This window comes from Chrysemys picta, chromosome 1, assembly GCF_011386835.1.
Source record: "Chrysemys picta bellii isolate R12L10 chromosome 1, ASM1138683v2, whole genome shotgun sequence".
In the NCBI taxonomy this organism is placed as follows: Eukaryota; Metazoa; Chordata; order Testudines; family Emydidae; genus Chrysemys; species Chrysemys picta.
The window spans coordinates 170,344,346-170,368,419 of NC_088791.1; the positions used below are offsets into that span (position 1 = coordinate 170,344,346).

Below are 24,074 nucleotides of genomic sequence, written 5' to 3' on the forward strand. Positions count from 1 at the left end.
GGTTTTTCTATCTGTGTAGTTAATCCACCTCCCTGAGTGGCAGAAACTATGTTGATAGAAGAATTCTGCCATCAATCTAGGTGTGTTTACACTGGGGGTTAAATAGGCTTAACTATGGTGCTCAGGGGTGTGAATTTTTCACACTTCTGAGTATTGTATCTATGTTGCCCTAACTTTTAAGAGCAGACAAGTCCTAAGTACAGAAACCTGGAAGGAGGTAAGTTGTACTGAGGGACTTGCCCGAAAATTATCGGTATGTACAACAAGGTTTTTCATTGTTTTTCCTTTTGCTTCGTACTTTTTTTTCTTAAATGCAGGTATCTCTGACACTGGTCTCATCTGATTTCTAAGGAACTACAGAGAAGCTGAGAGAATGCAGCAAGGAAGCATCAGGAATGCTCTGAACAAGCACTTAGTGTGAGGTCCTGGAAAGCGTAGAGAGAGAGCTTTTGGGACAGGTTCTGGCTAAAAGAAGTACGGGACTATGAGGTTTGGGGCTGTGAGCAAGGAAATGGTCTCCTGTTGTTTAGCTCCTCCCATGTTCAGGGAAACAGAATGTTGTACATTCTCTCTAAATGAACAAGATTGCATTAAAGGTACCTGAACCCATCATAAATTTCTTCTAACTGGAACAACCTGCAGGGCCCCAAACTGTGACTAACCACTTAGGTCAAAAGTGGTAACATTACCTACAGTGAGAAATTGGAAAATCTAAGGCATTCCTCATATGCTGATCCAAAACTCTTCTTGGCATATGAGCCTCCCTGAAAAAATTCATTAGATCTGGAAAAGAATCTACTCCTCTCAATGGTCGTTGTCAAGAGCAGTCTTCTTGCTTTCTGTTTAAGCAGAATCAATTTTTCTGTTCCTCTTCTAAGCTGTTATTGTTGTAGCTGTGCAAGTGACGTGAATAGTCCTAAAATTAAGAACATAAGAATGGCCATACTGGATCAGTCAGAGGCGTAGGGAAACCCAGAGCAGAGGGTAGCATCCCTGACCACCTTGGCTAATAGCCATTAATGGACCTATCCTCCATGAACCTAATTCTTTTTTTAATCCAGTTATAGTTTTGCCCTTCACAACATCCCCTGGCAATGACTTCCATACATTGACTGTGCATTGTGTGAAGAAGTATTTCCTTTTATTTGTTTTAAACCTGCTGCCTATTAATTGTGGTGGCTAGGCTTATAAATCTTACAAAAGCTTGAGAACGCAAGCATAACGTGAATGCCTTAGATCTTTGTCACCTATATAGTTGCCCTAGACCCCGTCTCTCCCTGGGTCTCCCTACACATCTGATCCAACTGCTATATTACTATTAATAGTGTTTTCTCTGCTTGTCTCCCATTTCAAGTTCCAGAACATATTTCCCCATTGTTTCCTCTGATCACCTACATGTGGCATCCATGTCCTGTGTCAATGTTCTCATTGTGGTTGCCTCTCATAGGTTGCGTGCCAACTGTCACACAGCCAGTAGGACTGTAGTAAATGGCTCTGCAGCAGAAGGTTGTCATTTGCAGTGCTCTCTTTTAGGCAGACAGCAGAAGCTGTAGCCAGCAGAGATAGTCAATAGCCACTAAGTCTTTCCAGGGCTCAACTCATTTGAGGTAAATCTACCTTCATGGTCAAGTTTAAGACGAAACTCCTGTGAAGCTACAGATATACACTTCCCCACGCCCTCCAGCTTTATGTAATGAAAGTACCTCAGGTCATTGGTGTTTGTTTTTGGAATATGCAGCTTTTCTTAAGCTTGGAGCCTTTCCAAAATGACTTGGCTGTGAACTTAATTGGAACCCCTTAATTCTCATTTCAAATACCAACCTTGCCTCACCTTCCCTCCTCTCCCCAATTTCCCTCTAAGCCTGGAGCTTTGTGGAAGGAACATCTGGCTGTTTCAAACATCATTCCTCCCACAGTTTTTCTGCCAGGACAAGTACCAGCAGAAACCCATTTTCATTATGCTCCATCTGCCTGGAGCAGAAAAGCTGTTGGCTGTAAACCTGCAGTGTGCAATGTCCTTGCTCAGATAGTCATTATGGCACAGAAGATGGGGGCTTGGGGAAGAATTCTGAGACCTCAGGGCCCAATAGAGGAAAAAGCTATAGATAGTGCCTTGCTGCCAAATCCAGATCTTGAGTCTCTTCCAAATTCTGGGATCCTGGATTCACTCCTCATTCCTGGCATCTGCTGTGCAACAAAGATTCCCTCTCTCTTTGTCCCTTACATCAGGCTGTATTGAACAGCAAGTCCTAGGTATGCTGTTTGGTTCCTCAAAGAATGGACAGGCCTTTCCTTCAGCCCTTGACCTTCATTCATTATCATGGGCCTTTTGGTGTTACATAGTACTGCCACCCCCAACAGTTCAAAACTCATGATTCAGATGCCTCCCAAAATGAGATTTTTTAAAGAAAACCATTGTGATTCTAGTTTTCAGACTCTTGTATGTATGGGGGGTGGGGGAGATGGTGACACCTACTGTTGTCATCTCTCAGTTTACAGTAAGTAAAGTGACTTATTTTGGGGAATGGGAAGGAGGCCACTGCGGGAGCTCTGAATGGAAGATCCAACTGAGATAAAATTACAAACTTGCCTTAAATACTGCCTGATAGTGTAGAGGGCTTCAAACCACAAATTTCCAATTACTTCTCTGCACGCCCAGCCCCACATCTGCCCCTTGGTCTCTGTGCACCTTGTCTCCTCCTTGGCTCTTAACCTCCCCGCCCCCCCCTCGCCCTGAGGTGGCATGCGGGGCACCTGCAGAAATTCTTCACCCCTCACTCCTAGGCCTGGTGTTGTCTAGCTAGAGAAGAGCTGCCCACCCCCATTTTTTTCTTTTTTCCACAAGAAGAGAGGAGGAAGCGAGCCTCCCTGAGCTGCTGGTTCGCTCAGCTTGCTCCCCTCTTGGGACAATGGTATTGGCTGCTCCTTCCCCCTACCCAAAAACTTCTGTGGGTCCTGGGGCGAGAGCTCTGCCTGCCAAAGGCAGCAGCTATGATTAGCTGTGCTTCTCCAGGATCCAGGGAAGTAAGGAAGGGAACCAATAGGAGGCCCTTCCATCTTGGTAGGTCTGAAAAATCAACATGAGCAAAGAACTTCTTTCTCTCTCTCTCGCCGAGACTGCCTGCAGTAATGGCCAAGATCTTAGCAACAAACTGTGAGAGTTGATAACACCTGTTGCACCTAACCTGTGAGGACATTAACAACTGACCTTCATCTGTTACTGGCATTGTTTGTTGGACTGAATGATGCCCTTTTTGGAACGTCCACTTGTGCACTGGGTTTTCCTGAATTACCAGCATTTGGCTATGACTGGTTCTTGTAGCTCCAGATGGCTGCCAGTGCCTGATTATCTGTCTCTGGCCAGCTGGCAGCACGTTCCTAGGAAATCTTCTGAAACATGCTTGATGAGAAAGGAATTGTTAGCAGGACAATGCTGGAGAAGAAGCTGATACCGTTTAAAAGAGCAGGCAGATGAGCTCTCTGATGCATGCAGAGCTATTACCACTTGTAAACATCTTCTGGCAAACTTGACCTTTGGTCAACAGACCAGTGGTCCAGGTGGACTATTAACACACAGAGGTAAAGGTTTATCATCACAAATATCTGTGCCATGGTAAGAATTCTAAATCATGTGTGATCCCATTAACAAGTTAGACTAGGCTAGATGTTATCATACAACCAAACATGTAGTAAGTTATTTGGTATGTTTTATCAGCTTGATATATGGCATATCTGTATTGTCTGATTTGTCTTTACAGTCACTTCTATTTCAGTGTTTTAAAAGTGTTTTTGTATGTTGTATCTGTTTACAAAAACAGCATGAGAGCAACTAGGATGTGACGGGATCCCCGGGGTACAACCTGGAACTGGGGTACCACTATGCCCCTTAACTCTCCAGCCTGGGCTATCTCTCACAAGGCTTTTCTAGTGACAACAGCTAATGCCCTCCAGGCGCTGTTATCACTCAGTACAATAGCATGTGGAGCCCGACACCAGCTAAATTGCATGAATGCTCCCTGAGCCACTCACAAATCTCACAGAGAAAAGCACCAGCAAATCTCCCAAGCCCCCAGCCTTGCACCCCAGGACTGTATCATCTTGCCCTGGTCAGAAGCCTGACCAGTGTAAGTTCATTACCCAGTCCGCCCCTCCCTCAATGTGGTGAGGACACACACCAGCCTTTGTAAACTGGGCTGAGATTTTCCAAGCACTTCAACCAAATCACACACTGTTTTAGGTAAAATATAAAACAGATTTATTAACTACAGAAAGAAATATTTGAAGTCATTATAAGTGGTAGGCACAAGAGGTCAGACACAGTTACCAAAGAAAATAAAAGGTAAGAATAAGCATGGAGTCTAAATCCTGAACCTTATTAGACTAACAGTATTTGGATTAAGCAGTTTTTCCTCACCCCACTGGATGTTACAGGTAAGTTACAGTCCTTAGTATACAGGCTTTCCCTTTAAGCCTGGGACCAGTCTCCTCAGTCCAAGTCATTGCCTTCCCCAGAATTCTTGCTGTTTCCAGCGTAGGTGGGGGAGGAGAAATGTAGAAGCATGATGCCACTGTCCCCTATTTTATATCCTCAGTCCATGTGCCTGAAAAATACTAGCCCAGATACATCCTGGTGGGCTTTGCTGAGTCACATTTGCTGAGCAATCCCCCATCATGTAATGCTTGTGCAGCATTCTTACAGCATTGTAAATCCCTTGTTTACAACTCCCATGCTGATTAATGATCATTTAACACCCTCCTGGGAGTGGATCACCTCCTTTGTTTTCACTGGCAGTGGACACCCCTCAAATTTACAACATATTCAGTAACAACCATACAACAAAATCTCAAAATATGTATGTCAAGGCTGATTCCCCACTCTGGCACTTTGAGCGCAGAAGATGGGGGCCTGCAAGGATTTTAAAAATTAATACTGGCCACTCGAGGCTGGTATTAAACTCCCAAGATCACAGCTTCTCTCTGATCTTGGATGGGTAGATGCTGCCACCACCCAAGTGCAAAAAACAACAACCCCTTTTGAGAACCCAGGAAGGAACACTTGGGAATTCCTTCCTGTGGGGTACCCTCAAGCCCTTTCACTCCCCCTGCCTGGGAAGAGCTGGGAAAAAAAAGGAAATCAGCTGTTGCCACCAGCTAATTATACAACATATGCACAAATCTCTTGGGACACAAAACCCCAATCCTGTTCTTAAAAAAGGTAAATTTTATTAAAACCAACAAGAAAGAAAATACATCTGGAATTTAGGCTTTTGCCAGATTAAAAAACCGCACTTACAAAATTTAAACATCAAGAATAACCTTCTTGAGGTCTAGCTTAAAGGTTACAAGCAAAACAAAAAAGCATTTGGGGTTAGCACAGAGGAGTCCACAAGCCTTACAGAAAATAAAAGAAATAAACCTAATTGCATCTTTCTAGACATCTCCTAATCTACTGACATATTTGGGTAGTTCTGGGTATAATCTGATGATTTCCATACCTGGCAAAAAGTTTTTTACAGCAGTCATAGCCCTGACTTTGCTCTGTCCCCTCTCTCCGGAGAACAACCACAGAACAGAAAGGGAAAGCTTTTTTCCCAATTTTAAAAAGTTCTAGCCCTCCCATTGGCTCTTTTGGTCAAGTGCCCACTCCTTTCCTTTTACCTGTGGGCTTGTTAACCCTTTACAAGTAAAGCAAGTAGAGAACAAACACCAAGAGGGATTCCATAGCCAATTGGCTGGCTGGGTGTCCACAAAAGGGAGCCATTCCCCTCTCATTTATCACAATGTATATCATTAGTGTGTATGAAATTACCAGAACAATGGGTTCTAGCGGATCATGATCTTTCATATGATATCTTACATGGCATGCTTTGTATGAAATATATCATAATTATGTGACAGGATGAATATGGGGGTTCCAGTGTGCTGCTTTGAGGTACAGGGTGCCACATGGGTATCTTTTCAATTTTTTGGAGAAGGACAAGAAGTTTATAACACTGGGTTGTTCCAGAGATCTCTTAATTTCCCTGTAGTTGCTAAGCTTTATTATTTTATTGTAATTTGAAACTTCACTGACCCAACCTTGGAGCACCAATGAGTTTGGGGAGTTCTATAAACTTGTATTGCAAATCTTCAGGCCAGAGATCACCTGTGGGTCACCTCTCAATTGCAACCAGGGAGGGAGTCAGCCCTGCAGCACAATTCTAACTAGTACGAGTGCAGTGTGAACTTGTTCACTTTCTGTTATGGAGATGATGATCCTAATTATGGCCTAATATTGGTACGAACAACTGCACGGCCAATATATCTTTTCCCTATGTGCCATCTGCACTTATTTGGTTTTCTTTCCCTCTTACAGATGTAAGGTTACAATGAATCAGTGGAACATTTTGTATGTGGTATTCATTGTTTATGTTGCAACACTTGCCTCCATTCAGTCATCTTCAAGGGAGGTACACTAATATCTCTGATAGGATGGCAGACTCTTGGCCTCTGTTCAGGCATGCAGGGCTCTTCTGTTGAGACTTCTTGATACCCAGGAATTAAACTCTGCATAGAGATGCAGAGGTATGTTTTTGTTGAGTCAGTCTGGAGTTACAAGCAGGTGTATCCATCTAGCTCCATTCTAGACATGTAAGAGGGGATGAAGTTTCACTCTGAAGCAGAGGGAACTTGAGACTGAGGTCCCTCCAGGAAACTATGGGAACATCTGAATGTGGGGCAAAAGCTTAGCACAATGTTTATGGGTTTTTTTAAGTTGTTACGTTTGGGCCATGCCCTGTGTGTGTATATAGCCTCCATTCAGAACAAGGGGCAACTCCAACTGTTAGTCAGACTTCTACTATAGGAAGTGCTGCTTTTGCTGTGTAGCATGTGTGCTAATAAAATTATCAGTTTCTTCATAACTGTACATACTTTCTCATTAGCAGAGATCTGTTCTGAAGTTTGAGACACAGAAGATAGTACACCAAAAGCTGTGTTATCTGGCACTTTACCACCTGGAAAGCTCTATAAATGGGCATTTCTGATCTTCATTGAAAGTCTGGTTTATTGTCCGGTTGGCGCGGGGCCGGCAGCCTCAGTACCTGGCTCCACGTGGCTCTCCGGAAGTGGCAACATGTCCCTGCTTCTCCTACGTGGAGGAACAGCCATGAGGGGTCTGGAGTGCGACCTGTTCCTAGGCAGAGGCATGGCAGGCATCTCTGCGCACTGCCTCCGCCCACAGGCGCTGCCCCTGCAGCTCCCATTGGCCAGGAACCAGCTGCAGAGCCAGCGTTTGGGGCAGGGCAGGGACAGCATGCAGAGCCGCCTAGCCACACCTCCACCTAGGAGTAGCAGGGACATGTCGCCACTCGTGGGGAGCTGCCCGAGGTGAGTGCCAGCGGGATCCGGCACCCCGCACCTCCTCCCACACCCCAACCCCCTGCCCCGAGCTCCCTCCCGCACCCAAACTCCCTCCCTGTTAGTTAACTGGAATTTTTTATTTATCGGCACCTCCCATTCCCCCAACATGCTGGATACCAAAGCTTTTACTGTACAAATAAAAGTTTCAGACTTGTTCCTGAAATCTGTCTGGCACCTTCTCAGATACCACTCTCCCATTGCACATCAGTTGCAATGCTCCAATGCTAGGCTTCAGTCTGAAGAAATGTCATCTTGCAAAGCACACTTAGCATGCTTATGGAAGTAGGAAGTAACACAACTAAATGGGATGTCTGTTATAACCTAAACATCTCTATTAGCCAACTCTGCCAGGAAAATGGAAGCACTGTAATCCTTAATATGTATCATTCTTTATGTAGCTGAGCACTGACTTCATTCAGAGACTGATCTGAGATGTCAAGTTACAGAAACACATCATTTACTTTATTTGAAGCACTCACGTTCCTTAAGACCAAGCTGACACCAGACACAGACACATAGTACAATTTTCCAGCCAGCTTACAGTATCAATCTCTGAAATAAACATGCCAGTTCACGGAATGTTGCTTTTTCCAATTTTTCAGGCTGAAACCATTATCATTTAGTTGTTCTAAACTAAACTAGAACTCTCCTTGCTTTCTCAAGTCATGGAACCCTTTAAGCGAAGAGAAACAGCTAAAATGTGGGGAAAGCCTGGACATCAATAGTCCAAATTTAAAGCTTCACCTGGCTAAGTGCTGAATTTTAGTCACAAATAAGGCATTCTAATATTGTGTGGAATCCACGGTGAAAGTGTCAAGACATGGAAACAGAATCTAGAGAACACAGTGCTCCAGGAGTCATTGTATTGATTCCTGAGACGTATTTGTTATCTCGCTTGAGTAAATCTGCTATTTTACTTAGCATACACTCCCAACCCAGGTGGGAGCACTATGGAGTCTACATATGCATGACATGGAAGCAGCATAGCTCAGGGAATAGTACACTGGACTGCACTCCTGGAGACGTGTTCTATTTCCAGCCCTCTCACTAGCCTGTTGTGTGATCTTGGGGGAGTTGCTTCACCTCTGTTAACTTCCTCCCTTAGGGTATGTCTACACTACGAAATTAGGTCAATTTTATAGAAGTCGATTTTTAGAAACTGATTTTATACAGTCAATTGCATATGTCCACACTAAGCGCATTAAGTTGATGGAGTGTGTCCTCACTACCGTGGCTAGCATTGACTTACAGAGCATTGCACTGTGGATAGCTATCCCACAATTCCCACAGTCTCCGCTGCCCATTGGAATTCCGGGTTAAGCTCCCAATGCCTGATGGGGCAAAAACATTGCCGAGGGTGGTTTTGGGTACATGTCGTCAGGCCCCCCTTCCTCCGTCCCTCCCTCCCTCCATGAAAACAATGGCAGACAATTGTTTTACGCCTTTCTTCCTGGGTTACCCGTGCAGACGCCATACCACGGCAAGCATGGAGCCCGCTCAGCTCACTGTCACCATACGTCTCCTGGGTGCTGCTGGCAGACGCGGTACTGGATTGCTACACAGCAACAGCTCCTTGCCTTCGTGGCAGACGGTTCCGTAGGACTGATAGCCATCGTATGCCTCCTGGGTGCTCCTGGCACATCTCGGTGAGGTTGATCAGGGGTGCCTGGACAGATATGGCTATCCTCCTCTTAGAGCACCGAATGGGAGCCAGAGACTCCAGGTCATTCTCTTCTTTAAGTTTCGTCTCATGGAGATTCAGTCCTGCCTGGAATATCATGCAAGCTGGAAGCTTCTGCCTCAGGCTACTCTCCCAGCCGGCAGCACCACACGGTCGCATCTATCCCAGCCTACCCTTTGCTCCCATGGCTCTTGAGGCCTGGACCGTATTAAGGAGCAGTTCACCTATAGGCTGAGCAAGTGCAGAATGGTGGTAGAATGTACCTTTGGACATTTAAAAGCTTGCTGGCACTGTTTGCTGACTAGGTCAGACCTCAGCGCAACCAACATTCCCATTGTTATTGCTGCTTGCTCTGTGCTCCATAATATCTGTGAGAGTAAGGGGGAGACGTTTATGGCGGGATGGGAAGTTGAGGCAAATCGCCTTGCATCCAATTTTGAGCAGCCAAACACCAGGGCAATTAGAAGAGCACAGCAAGGTGCACTGCGCATCAGAGAGGCTTTGAAAATCAGTTCATGACTGGCCAGGCTTCGGTGTGACAGTTGTGTGTGTTTCTCCTTGATGCAAACCCACTCCCTTTGTTGATTTTAATTCCCTGTAAGTCAACCACTCTCCCCCTTTCGAAATAAAGTAACTATTGTTTTGAAACCATTCATTCTTTCTTTATTAATTTAAAAAAAAAAAGAGAGATAACGGATAAGGTAGCCCAGGTGAGGTGGGGGAGGAGGAAAGGACAAGGCCACGTTGCTTATTGTAGCCACACTAAAAATCAAACTGTTTGAATGACAGCCTTCTGTTGCTTGGGCCATCCTCTGGAGTGGAGTGGCTGGGTGCCCAGAGACTCCTCCCCCCTGCATTCTTGGGCGTCTGGGTGAGGAGGCTATGGAACATGGGGAGGAGGGTAGGCGGTTATACAGTGGATGAAGCAGGAGTCTGTGCTCTTGTTGGCTTTCCTGCAGCTTCAACAGATGCTTCATCATGTCCGTTTGCTCCCCCATTAGCCTCAGCATCGCGTCCTGCCTCTGCTCTTTGTGCTCACTTAATTCTTTTCTGGCCTCTGCCACTGAATGCCTCCATGCATTAAGCTGTGCCCTATCAGTGTGGGAGGACTGCATGAGCTCGGAAAACATGTCATCGCGAGTGAATTTTTTTCGCCTTCTAATCTGCGATAACCTCAGGGACAGAAATGATAGGGGGAGTGTAGAAACATTCTACGCTCTATGATTCTGGGGGGACTGCATGGTCATCTGTGCTGCTGAGTTCGCCAATCTGACCAAACAGGAAATGAAATTCAAAAGTTCCCGGGGCTTTTCCTGTGTACCTGGCTAGTGCATTGGAGTTCAAAGTGCTGTCCAGAGTGGTCACAATGGAGCACTCTGGGATAGCTCCAAGAGGCCAATACTGTCGATTTGCATCCGCACTACCCCAAATTTGACCCAGCAAGGTCAATTTTAGCACTACTCCCCTCGCCAGGGAGGAGTACAGAAGTCAATTTTAAGATCCCTTTAAGTTGACGGAACAGGGTTGGTTGTGTGGACGCATTCATTTTAAAATCGACCTAATGCGGCTAAATTTGACCTAACCCCATAGTATAGACCAGGGCTTAGTCTTATCTATTCAGAATGAAACTCTTCAGGGCAAGGCCTGTCACTGTGTGCATAATGGGGCCCAATCTCAGTTGGGCCCTCTATGTGGTACTGTAATACAAGTGACTTTTCAGAACTTCATTGATACTAGCAGGTTGACTTCTAAGCTATCACCTCCAGCAACAATTTTGCTAAAAGCATCTGCTGCTGGATCCTGTATGCAAATAATTACCTCAGCTCCTTAGTTCACTGTTCCATAGACTAACAAACGTCTCTGAAAGCTGCTGTTCTTTGAATTCTCAATCTTCCTTACTCCAGTTTAGAGATTTTAAACTCTCGGTGATCTAATAGACTTGCTGTCAAAGGACAAATGACAGGGAAACTATTTAGTCCACCATTTGTATTTTGCCCACAGACTCCTGGGACTGTCTTTCATCTGCCTCATTTAATAAAACACTTTAGTCCCCAAAAGGACTGTTAGTGTGTTGAGGATGAAGACTAGATTGTTGCCTCATCAACAGGAAATACTCCTCAACATATGGCTTTGCTTAACCTGTGGCTTTGTTTCCCACTTTCACAGCACTGGTGCCAATGCGGTGCCAGCTCCAGTTACTTGGATATGATGCAAAAGGTCTGGGCAGTGTGGGGCAGATGCTCCAGCACAATTCCCCTCTTTCGGAATGAGGAATTCTCTTCTGGAGCCTGCTCCTACCACAGCCATCTCAGCACTGGGTTTGGGGCAGAGCACAATTCCACTCAACCAGTCTACAACTGATTTGTGCTCACCTAAAGAGGAAGAATGGTTCAGCGCTCTAGGGCACTAGCCTGGGCTAACAGGGAGCTGGGTTTAATTCTCTTCTCTGCCCTGTATGATCTTCTCTCCCCGTATGACCTTGGGCAAGTCCCTTAGCCTTTGTGTATCATTTCCCCATCTGAGAAATGAGGATAATAGCACTGCCTTACCTCACAGGGGTGTTGTAAAAATTGGGAGATGCTCAGATACTATAGCAATGAAAGCCCTGTGAGTACCATGGATAGATAGCCTTGTGTTAGAGCTGAGGGTGGGGATGCCATCCTGTTTTGTCCAGATCTCATTGTCCCAGATTTTCTCCTGACCATTTTCAAGTAACTAAGCAGGTTTACCAACATTAAAATGTCATGCTTTTTATTTTCCAAAAACTTCAAAGCAGCTCTTACTTTCCCTAAATCCTACCATATAAACTACTTTTCAGGACACATCCTATTTGAAAAACTTGTCACAACTCTGATTGTTAGGCTGAAATGACACAAAAGGTTTGGGGCTCCATTTAGCTCTGCTAAAAAAATCTTAGTTTCTGAGCATGCTTGATGGACTTTTCAATTGCTGTACTCTTGATTTCTCCTTTCCCTCAGACTAATGGTTAATTACACCCCAAAGACTGTCCATGCTGTATTATAAGTTTCAAACATCAGTCACCTTCACTGAAGCCCTGTTCAAAAAATGGGGGTAAACTTTTTACCATAGAAAGTGTGTGTCTTTTATTCTCCCATAGCTCTGAAGTGCCTGAAAAAGATTCTGCTCAAATCGAACTTAAAAACAAGTTGCACCTTCAACCAGGGAAAATTTCAGCCACAAGGATGAATGTTACAGAAAGTTATAAAAACAGGGGGATATAATAGAAGCTGTTCTACCACCTTAATAATAGCAAGTACCACCTAACCGATGGCTATCTGGGAAAACTACCGTATATGGAGAGAGTCACATGATTGTTATATTGAAAGTGCAAAAAATAAAAATATTCGTTATTTAAAACTGCAAGAGATAGTGTATCTCACCAAAAGATTCTTATTACAGCGATGACAAACAAGATGATTGTGACGTCATGGCATTTCCCATTACATTTATCCAATCAGGAGTTACAACGTAATTCCAATGGTATTATGTTCCAACTTTTTCTTGCATGTCAGAGTTGAGAAGCAGGTCAGCTTTTCTGTTTTTAACTAGCTTGTATGTGGTACAAATTTCCTTTCTTAATGAAGCCTCAGGACTCCTAGTTTCTAATTTAGGATGGAATAAAATGAGTTATGCTGTGACTTTCAGTCATTGGAGAACGCTTCTAATGTGTACTCACACCTACTGTTTGTCTTATGAACACGCTGGTTCCTTAACAATGCCCATTGCAGCTAATTTGCAACTACAAAGTGTAAACATTGACTTCTAAAGTTTTTTAATAGAGCCCCATGCAACTTAATTATCCATTATTGGCACTTGTTTTCTAAAGATGATTAGTCTGAGGAAATTAAACTTTGCAAGAGCAAGGTCTCTGGTGGCAACAAGATGGACAATTTCTTTTTGCAAAGTAGAATGAAAGGGACTCCCATGGGTCATGTAGCTCATCCCTCCTTTCCTCAGGTATGATTTCCTTTCCATTAAAATGTCTCTTATTTAAACGTCTGCCAGAATGTTCTCTCTTGTTCAGTTCAAACTTAAACTTCAATTTTACCTTAGTAACGGAACCAGCTCAGAAACCTAAAATGGATCAAAACGTATTCAAAGTTTGAAAAAGTTCCCCCACTCCTTCTCTCCTGTGGGTCACTTGCTTTCACTGAAATCCATCTGGTGGCTTAGCAAGTCTACTGATCTCTGAGCTAGCTGGTGTCCTCAGGTTCTTGAGTCCCAAGGTCTCCATGAGGTTTGAGAATAATGCAACCTGGATTCTGAGACTAATTTACCTTGGCTCAAGTGAAAGTACTTGAGCTAGATTAATCCCTACCACAACTCCATTGACTTCAACAGGGTCACACCAAGGATGAATTTGGTAGAGCTAGATTCTCCTCTAAATGTTTACACCCATTTTGCACAGATGTAAATGACTACTTGTGACACGTGGTCAGAAAGGGTTAAGCAGCTTGCAGGCTAATTGACCCAGATTCAACCTTTAGGGATATATTGGTAGAAAACGTTCGTATTTTTGTGTGTTTACATATATACTGTTAGAGGTTAACAATGTAATGGAGCAGTCCCTGTCTATGCTGTATTCTGTTAATTCAGAGATCAAAAGGAAATCTTAACATTTAAATGAACTGTAAAATAGTGATATCACTGTATTCATCCTTCTTTGAAATGTATAGCAAATCACCTGCGAATGGTGGAAAACAGGCAATTGCCTTATGTTAATTCCTGTAGCTAATTACCGGTGATGCTTAGGAAATAGGCCTACTTCAAAGTCTCCATGATTGCCTATTGTTTGCCTAAGGACTCCGAGCTGTCAAGAGAAGGCCTGGAACTGTAAAAAAAACCCTTGGGTCCTGATCCTTTTTATCTCAGATCTGCTTGATGCTTCATGCTGGGGAAGCTTGAGTCATAAGACTGAGATCTCCAGTCCCATATGGATCACCCTGAATATCGACATTGGACTATAACCTCTGGACTAATTCTGAAAGAACTCTTTGTAACTACAGAGCTCACCATCTCTACTATGAATCTGATCTCAGAACTGTACTCATGTCTGTATGTATATTGATCTTTTAACCAAATCTTTCTTTTCCTTTTAAATAAATTTTAGTTTAGTTAATAAGAATTGGCTGTAAGCATGTATTTGAGTAAGATCTGAAATAGTCATTAACCTGGGAGGTAATGTGTCCGATCCTTTGGGATTGGTAGAACTTTCTTATATGATGAATAAGATTTTCAGTAATCCTCATTGTATTTGATTTGGGTGTCTGGGTGGAGGCCTGAGGCTAGGTTGCTTTACAGGAACTGTGTTGTTGGCTTCTGGGTAACCAGTGAGGTATTATAGATGCTGTTTTGTACCAGTTTGGTAAATCTAATTATTGGAATATCCACCAGCTTTGGGGATTGTCTGCCCCATTTTTGCAGCTCACCCTAAGTGAGTAACTACAGCGTGGCTCCCTGGGACCCCGGTCACACTACTACTTGGATTCTCATACACCAAGGACCTGATCAGATCACAGCAGAGAACAGAACATGTGGGAAAGGGTGGTGGTCCTCAATTAAATACTGAAGGGAGAAAGTATGTGGGGGTGAGTGGTGGGGAGGGTCATGGAAGTGTTTTGATATTTAGAAGAGTAAGCAGTGAGGTAATCAGGAAAGGGAAGGATTGGGAAAGAGAAGGGCAAGGTGAACAATGTGAAGTGAAGAAGGGAGAGCATAAGAACGGCCATACTGGGTCAGACCAAAGGTCCTTCCAGCCCAGTATCCTGTCTTCCGACAGCAGCCAATGCCAAGTGCCCCAGAGGGAATTAACAGAACAGGTAAACATCAAGTGATCCATCCCCTGTCACCCATTCCCAGCTTCTGGCAAATAGAGACTAGGGACACCATCCCTGCCCATCCTGGCTAATAGCCATTGATGGACCTAGCCTCCATAAATTTAACTAGTTCTTTTTTGAATCCTGTTGTAGTCTTGGCCTTCACAACGTCCTCTGGCAAAGAGTTCCACAAGTTGACTGTGTGTTTGTGTGAAGACACAAAAAAGTTGGTGTTTGTTCAAACCTAAGGCGTGAAGCTCAGCATCACTCATTTGTATTGAGGACAACATACCCTTATTGTTTTTTATTGGTAAAGTTTTGCACAATAGTTTATCACAGATAGGTGTGCATTCCCTGTGGATATCAAAAGCCACATATCCAGAGCCTTCCTCCTAACTCATAAATGTCAGGATGGGGAGTAAAGCTAGAATTTTGGAGGCAGCCTATTGCTCCTTTGGGGCCTAATCCAAAACTCTTTGAAGCAAATTGGGGTGTTTCCACTGACTTTAATGAACCTTGTATTAGGCCCTTAGCTGGCAGCATAGTGCACTCATGCTGATAGAACTTCTATTGCACCACCACATGCTATACAAAAATGATGCAGGTACTCCTATAGTTTATAAAGGGTTTATACATGACAGAGATGTAGGTGTTAGAGATTATTATAAACACATCCATAAAAAGTGTTTGATAACCTGTCTAGAGTCCACCTGGCTACATAACCATCTATGACAGTTACCGTGATCCATGTAAGATGATCATAACACCTATTAATCACTTATTAATGCTTAAGAAATATATCCTTAATATACAGTGTGATCAAAAACTCTTAAATGCTCAAGATTTTAATACTTCACTGGGACTATTATCCTCTGTCTGTGAAACCAGGTGCCTTAGTTCCTAGGAGTCCAGCTGTACAGAGAATGGAGAGGAAAATTTTGAAAAAACTCAGAAGTCTTTCTTTTAGACATAAGAACACTCGCAGCATCAAGCTGTGGTATTGGGACCTTCCAGGGCTAAAAGCAAGTCTTGGACTCTGGTGATACTGGGATTTCCCCACTGAGAAATCTCCCCGTTTTAGACATGATGGGTCACGGATATCTGACCTTCAATTTATCACGGGTTCAGTACTAAATAGTATCTGTCCTGGGCCTCAGGTCAGGGTAATTTTGAGGGGAAATTTACCCTTAAGAAGAATATGGAAAACATTCCTCTGGCATACTGTTGGTTTGACTTTGTCAAGTTGGAAACTGCTCTGGGTTCCAGAAAGTTTGAAGCTCCTTGAGAGGATGGAGATGGCTCAGTTGCCAGAATGCAGATGAGGTGCATGATAAATGTGATTGCTCATATTGTTCCACTGTCAGGTTTTGGAGTGCAATCCAGACCAGTGAGAAGTTGTGTCACTGACTGCCCTGTAACCCTTTGTGCCTTAAAATGAGCTGCTGCTGTCACTCCCTGGCCTGGATGCTCCCAGCCAGCAGACAAGCATGCACTGAGTATCTGTGTGATAAACAGCCTGGATCAACAACTCTGACTCCAGCAGCCTGCTTGTTACACCACAGCCACACTCTGGTCTCCACCAGCCTGGGTTACTACTAGCCAAATGACCCCAATGCATGCCTACTCCTGAATTTCCCCCAAACCATCAGCCCTGAAATATCCAGCCCTCTTGTGGATCACTCAGAGTAAAAATGAAGTTCTTTTGCTCCTCTAAAGAGACAATACCCAGCAGCTTGCCACTTTAACTGGAATTAACAATCACTTCCATTCAAATACAGCACGGGATTGATTTAGATTAAAATAAAACAAGATTAACAACAAAAGGGCATAGGTTAAGTGATGCCAAGTAAAAGAAAGAAAGGTAGAGATGGTTATAAACAAACACAAGTGAAAAGCATGCATCTAAAGTCTATCACTTAATCTAGCAAGACACAGTCTTTGTGTAAGATGGTTTCTCTCACCAATAACTCTTTGTCCATCATGGTTGACTGTCTTTGACTCAGGACCTCCCACAGAAGTACAGGGTGCTGGTTCCCCTCGTCTTTCTGGGTGAAAGATAACTTGGTATTCTTTGCTCCTCGTTCTTATATTTCAGTGAACCTTTGAAATAGATTTTTCTGAAGGTTCCCCCTCCAAAATAAAGTTCACTCAAGCTGTGAGGAAGGAGACATTGAATCTGGTGGTGAAGGAAGTTCCATGCTGGTTTCTTTCCCTGCTGTTGTTTGTTGTAATGCAAGTTGGTCTGTTCCTGTCCACTCCAATGCAAATGAATGGCGACTTGGCATATGATTGCCAATGGACTCTGATGATACCTGGCTGGAGGAATTGGCTTGTCCTTTGTCTGGGAGAAACCTGTTTACTCCCTCTCCAGACTTGTCTGATAAACACATTTTAGTTCTTTTCTTCACATTTGTATGGTCCCTTGGGTGTTTAGTGTACACATCCCACACAGGAATATTAATGATCAGTGTGTTATTAGTTTTCCAGTGATACCTTACATGACACATATCAAATATGATATTAATGAATTGGGGATCACTGAACTGGTCGGGCCAGCTGAAACTCACTACCAGATACCAGTGACCCCTTGCACTCTTGCATTGGGATGCTGATAGGGACCCATCTACTGTCTACATCACATACATGGAGATGTCAATTCCATAGTTGCATGATACTTATTTGTCATGTACCTTTCACTGCATCACCTGCCCACTAATCCACCTGCCCCACTTCACATCCATGGTGGTGATAAATTACAGAAACATACGACAAGCTGGATTTAAGCTGTGGATAAAACTAATTTGAAAATGAATATCTGTGGATAAAGGGCTTTAATCCTTAGTGATGAATACGCTGAATATGTCCTACTTGAAATTTCAGCTTTTTGAGCTTTGAATAACAAAGCATTTTAACTATTTTTTAAAATTCAGTATGTCTTTTCTTCACCCTCACTGTAGCTAAATATTAGTAATGGGATCTTGTTCAATTTTTCACCAGTGCGCAGAATTCGGGGTGGGGGGGAGGTCAGAGAAGTTGAGAATGATTAGGGGCCCTGAAAAATTCATATGGAGATACTGAAATGACTGGGATTGTTTACCTTGAAAAGGAGACACATATAGGGGATATGCTGACAAAAGTATATTAAAAATGAATGGGCTAGAGAATGTAGATCAGGAAGGTCTGTTCTCTTTCTCCTGTAACCCAGGAACAACGGGAAATTCAGTGATGCCAAAAGGTGGCACATTCAAAACTGACAAAAGGATCTTCTTCCCCCACTGACTGTGACATTAGATTGCAGAACTCACGGCCACACGTTCAAAGAGGGATTGGATTTATATATGGATAACAAGAATATCTAGAGCTATAGGCAATTATACAAGTTTTGGAATCTGTACAAAGTCTCATGCTTCAGGTTTCAAACCAATCTCCAGTTAGTAGGGATTAGAATAATAGCTTCATCTGAGGGTCGGCACCTTATCCCAACTCTTCCCACTGTGGGGTTTCTTCTTGCATCTTCCTCTGAAGCATCTGGTGCTGGCTGGTGTCAGAGCCAGGATACTGGACTAGAAGGATCACTAGCCTGATCCAGAGTGACAATTCCTATGGAAGTCCAAAAGGGAAATTTCTGTCATGACTTGAGAAACAGAAAGCTGGGGACTTACTTCGCAGCTTCCTTGCACCTTGTAGAGTCAGTTACACCTGAGTAAAATGGTACTAACCCAGGATAACAGCATTTTACACCAATTTCACCCTTTGCGTAGATGACTACACAAAAGCGCAAGTTGTGAAACTGGCCCCAAATGCTTTAAGAAGAGTCCCGTATATGGGCACAGGTCTGACCCATGTGTGCTGTAAGAATAGTTATGGACCTCCACCCAAAGACAAATCTTCAGACATAGATCCAGGGACATAAGCCGTCATATTCTTTGCTTCTCTTATGGCATGCACAGATCTGCTAAAAGTTTCCTGGTAGGTGCTTTTTCTCTAAATGAACAGAACTTTTCATTGTATACATACCTCACTGTTTATCACAACATGAAAACTAATATTAATAATTGTCTAGTCGTTGCATACATCTCTGAGATATTTCTGTGAACAGAATATGTCCCAGAGGTCCCAGACACATGGTTAAATACTGCTTTCGGAGGGAAACCATAGGAGTCCAAGACGAAAGGATTCTTTTGTTCACTGGTAAGTCATGCAGTGTTAGATGTTGGTAAAAGCTAGAATTTCTCTTATTTACTGTATCGTGTGCAAATGATAGTATTTTGGGTTGGGCTCTTGTTTGGTCCTGGACTTGTTCTTTGCCAAAGCTGCTTATATTACCATAGAATACACCTTATTTGGGGGACAGGAAAATGGCAATGCAAGGCAAACATCAGAAATGGTGGTTTGATTTGTAAGTGAAGCCTGGTAAGTATTTCCATGCTACTTTTCTTTCTACTGTCTGTTTATACAAAACAGTGTACGGGCTGGGTTCTGCCACCCTTACTCACATCTAGTAATGTAATCCTTGACTAGCCTGATTGGGAATCAATGTGACCATTCAAGGAGCAAATTCTCACTCCTTGTGAATAAGGGTAGCAGAATCTGGCATTCTGTCAGTAAATGTGAAGCCACTTTAAACTTTTACACTGAATTGATGTCAAATGCTGACCTGGATAATAAGCAAATGGTAATCCTGACTATGGGATGCTCCCATCTCATTCCTGTGTAAAACAAGTCCCTAGTTTCAGTCCACTTCTGTATGGAGAAGTGTCCACAGCACAAACACCATCACACTTGGTACTAACTGGCCATTCCCTGGGCAGTTCAAGCACCAAGGTAGTGTGGTAGCTGGCTCCTGGTGGCACCCAGCGTGAGTTATGCACTTGACAAATAGTCCAGGCTTACAATGCTTCCTGATCTCTAAACCCTAGAGCTGGCAAAAACCCACACGAAACAGTTAAAACAAAAAAAGTCTTCTCAGGTCTGCGGTCAGGGACACTGCTAATGGGATGCTAATGTGACTCCTGCTATACCAGATCAGAGACTGAATTGAGGAGTTCTGTTTCCAAGGATGTCAGTCTGGCTCTTTGCACTAGCCCTAATTGCAAGCAAATTTTTCTCAAGTTTCTTTAACCTAACAAGAGTAACTTGGAATTTATCCTTCGTTCAGCGGACAGTTATGTACGTTAGGCCCTCATGCACTGACAGAAGAGACATCTAGAGCTACAGGTTAACTGAGGGCAGGTTGACACTTAAAACACTGCAGCTGTGGTGCTTCACTGAAAACACTACTGCACCGACAGGACAGCAGAGTTAATCCACCTCCCCGAAAAGCAGTAGCTATGTCAATGGAAGAAGCCCTGCCGTTAAAGTAGCGCTGTCTACACCCAGGTTAGGTCGGTATAACTGCGTCACTCGGGGTGGGGATTTTTCATATAAGTTTATAGTGTAGACCTGGCCTATTTTTGCTTCCAGGTATTGTAATATAACACAGAACAAAACATGCCCGATCTCCTTTTATAAGCCAAAGAGGCAGGTATTTCCCATTTATTCCCTGCTCTCAGACTTTAAGACTGTAAAGTGCAGCAGGATTGCAATGTTGAAGCAGTAGGCTCGTGCAAGGTTCAGACTTCTTGTACTTCTATTGCCTGCTTCCCCTTATCCTCCACCTCTCTCATTCTCTTCCTCACAAGAGAAACTATCCTTCCCTTACTCATCCTGCACCCGTTCAAGTCAATGCAGGGTTTTTTTTGCCATTGACTACAATGAAAGTAGCATTAGGCCCATAATGCTAAAGTATCCCCAACTCCGCCTCGGATTAGATGATTCTCCCTTTAAGGAAGTCTAAATCTCTGCTAGCTATTTTAATTGCTCTTCTCACTGTACTTGAGAACCACTTTTTTTCTATAATCAGGCTGATACATGAAAACATTGGAGGGTGAAAATAGTACACTAACTGCTACTTATTGTAATATTTCCACAGTAATTCCTCTGAAAATATCTTACCAACTTGATTGCTTTTGTTGTGAACTGGATAATGTATCACTTACCGCTGATTAAAACTCATAAGGCTTCAGTTCTTATTTACAGTAACTTTGCAATCAAACTGAAATGTCCGATCCTGAATGTTGTTTGTGTGTATATAAACTCTCAGAAAAGAAAGAATGAAGGTAGGGATATCCTACAGATTAGAGCTAGTTTGCATGGTTTAACTTTAACTGAAATTCTCTCCCATGAAAATGTCCAAATGGATCTTATTAGGACAGGTTGGGACCAATAAAATGTAGATCTAACTTAGTAGAAGTCACATTATATGAAAAATACCCCTTAAAGAACATAAACACAAAACTGAAATAAAGGAACAATTTCTTAACTATATAAGTGAAGACTGAAACAGTAACAAACAGTGGGAACATATTGTGGTGGATGGAAGTAATCTATTTATAGAGTAAAAAAGGAAATGTTAAGGTTTAACTTAAAGAAACCCAACCATGTACAAGTCTGGAAATACACAGTTAGGGCACCTTAATACCCTTAACTCTGCCCTTTAGGGTCACCCTGGCAGGGGAGGATAAAACCTAGATGTATCTTTTAAAAACTTTTCATTTAGCATTGGACTTCAAACACTAAAAGACATTAATCACATGGTTATTGCATGACATCACTACAGGGCAGAATTAAAGTTGTTTGGGTGCCCTAACTGCATCTCTAGACCTTTGCATGTCTGGATGTAAGTTTAACCTTAATTCTGAATGTTGTGGGTTTATAATGGCTGCTTTTGGAATAAATACACATCTCTCTAATAGACCTTACCCTAAATTTACTGATATGTGCTGTCAACTATAACTCCTTCTTCTTGTAGTTTTCACTTTTGTCTGGGAAATAAGAAGCATGCATTACTAACCATGGCAACCACACTTCCCTTCCCCTCGCTCTCCTATTGTCTGTCTTAATTTGTTATATTTTGCCCATGCTTAGACTGTAAGCTCTAGGGTACTGGAACCACGTCTCTTATACATTCTATACACTCTACTTAATGTATTAATAAAATAATAATAGCTCAATGGGGCGAGATCCTCAGTTGATGTAAATTTGTGTAGCTTCATTGATGTCAATGGAGCAAATGCCAGTTTGCACCAGCAGATGCTCTGGCCCCCTACCTGGAAGGTTCTTTAGAAAGAAAAAGTGGTGTTCATTGACTATTCTCATTGTTTGCACACTGACTATTTTCCCACATCCTTTTCCTTGACAGATTTTTTAAAAAGCCACTGTGTAAATGGGAAATCAAACACACATAATGGAATTCATTTTCCTGGGCTTTTCAAACCATCCCAACCTTCAGATTTTATTCTTCCTGGTGTTCTTGGTCATCTACATAGTAACCCTCCTGGGGAACACGCTGATCTTAACCCTGACCAGGGCTGATCCAACCCTTCACACACCCATGTATTTTTTTCTTAGTAATCTGTCCTTCTTAGATATCTGCTACACGTCCGCCACAGTGCCAGTCATGCTGGTCAACTTCTTCAGGCGCAGGAAAACCATCTCGTATGCCGGGTGCATGGCCCAACTATTTTTCCTCATTACCTGCGCCGGCACAGAGTGTGTCCTGTTGGCCGTCATGGCTTATGACCGATATGTGGCTATCTGCAAGCCCTTGAGCTACCCAAGCATTATGAGCAACAGGCTTTGTGTGCAGTTGGCGGGGTTTTCATGGCTGTGTGGCTTAGTGAATTCCTTGGTGCACACTCTCCTCACTTCAGCCATAGTCATATGCAAGTCCAATCAACTCAGCCACTTCTTTTGTGATGTCCCGTTGCTGCTGAAGCTCTCTTGCTCAGAGACCTCCATCAATGAAGCTGTACTTCATTTGGCTAGTGCCTTGATTGGACTGAGCCCTTGTCTGTTCACCATGGTCTCCTATGGCCACATCATCAGCACCATCCTGAAGATCCGTTCAGCCAAGGGCCAATTCAAAGCTTTCTCCACCTGCACCTCCCATCTGATTGTGGTCATCATCTTCTACAGCACCTCCAACTTCAATTATAATCGGCCAAGCTCAGGCTACTCTCTGGACATAGACACCTTGGTTTCGTCATTATATTGCATTGTGACCCCCATGTTAAACCCGGTTATCTATAGTCTAAGGAATAAAGAGGTGAAGGGTGCATTGAAAAAAATGGGCAGAAAATATTTCGCTGCAGTGGCCAGGCCCAGAGGAAGGGAGGGGGAATGTCAATGACATGAGCATTGCTTTAGCTCAGCAGAAAGGGAGCCCCCGTGTAAAACAAGTAGCAAGGCATCTTAATCCGGGTTTGCTGAACTCCGTGGAACTCAAGGACTTGGTGACTCTCCAATCACTTTGTGGAGGCTGGGTCAACAATCAGACAGATTTGAGTTTACTACTAATTCTTATTACTCCTGGAGCCCTTGACTGAGATCAGAGCCCCAGGGTGTTTGCACAGTGAATAGCACAGAGTGAGATACAGTCTCTGTCTGAAAGAGTTTACAATCTAAGGCCACAGTCCTACAAATTACTCCATCTGGGAGGACCTGTGCACCTGTAGGGGAGCTACATGTGTGCAAAGAGGCATGACTCTGCAAAATAACTTGTGGGATTGGGGCATCAGATCAGACAAAGGGAAGAGAAGGAAGGAAGTATTATTCCCCATCTCACAGGTGGGGAACTGAGACACAAAGATCAATTGATTTGCCCAAGCTCACCCTGGAAGCCTGTGGCAGAACCTGATCTCCTGAGTCCCAGTCCCCTGTCCTATCCTTCTCCTCAATGTCTTCCTTAATTTTGCTGGAAGCTACTGTATAGAGGCAGGTCTCTTTGAGGAGCCCAGTCCTTTGTGAAGGACTAACAGGCATAACCTCCGGAAGCCAACAGTGTCTGCTGCAAAGGCATCAAAGAGCATATGGTTCAGTTGCAAGGACTATCCAAACTGCAATGGTTATGGACCAAACAGTATGCTACAGACCTGAAAGTATCTTCAAATCAGAGTAAATGCCTATAGCTGTCCATGCCTTCCATATAAGCTTCCACTCTATGTTAAATCTGGGTTTTCTCAAAGGACAACGTCTGTATGTAGCTTTCAATCCAGAATGGTGTTGAGCTCCTTCATCTCCTACTGAAGTTCGTAAGAGTTTCAAGGGCTCCTCTT

General features: G+C 43.4%; 1 protein-coding gene across 1 annotated transcript; it reads left to right on the plus strand.

Annotated features, from left to right (window-relative positions):
- Positions 1-22,183: 22,183 nt before the first annotated feature.
- Positions 22,184-23,149, plus strand: LOC101935334 (olfactory receptor 2G3-like). The gene has a single exon (XM_005310187.2). It carries the CDS (start codon positions 22,184-22,186, stop codon positions 23,147-23,149), a length of 966 nt encoding a protein of 321 aa, XP_005310244.2.
- The last annotated feature ends 925 nt before the right edge of the window (positions 23,150-24,074 follow it).

Coding starts and splice junctions, on each gene's coding strand:
- LOC101935334 (XM_005310187.2), top strand. CDS start 22,184: ATGGGAAATCAAACACACATAATGGAATTCATTTTCCTGGGCTTTTCA.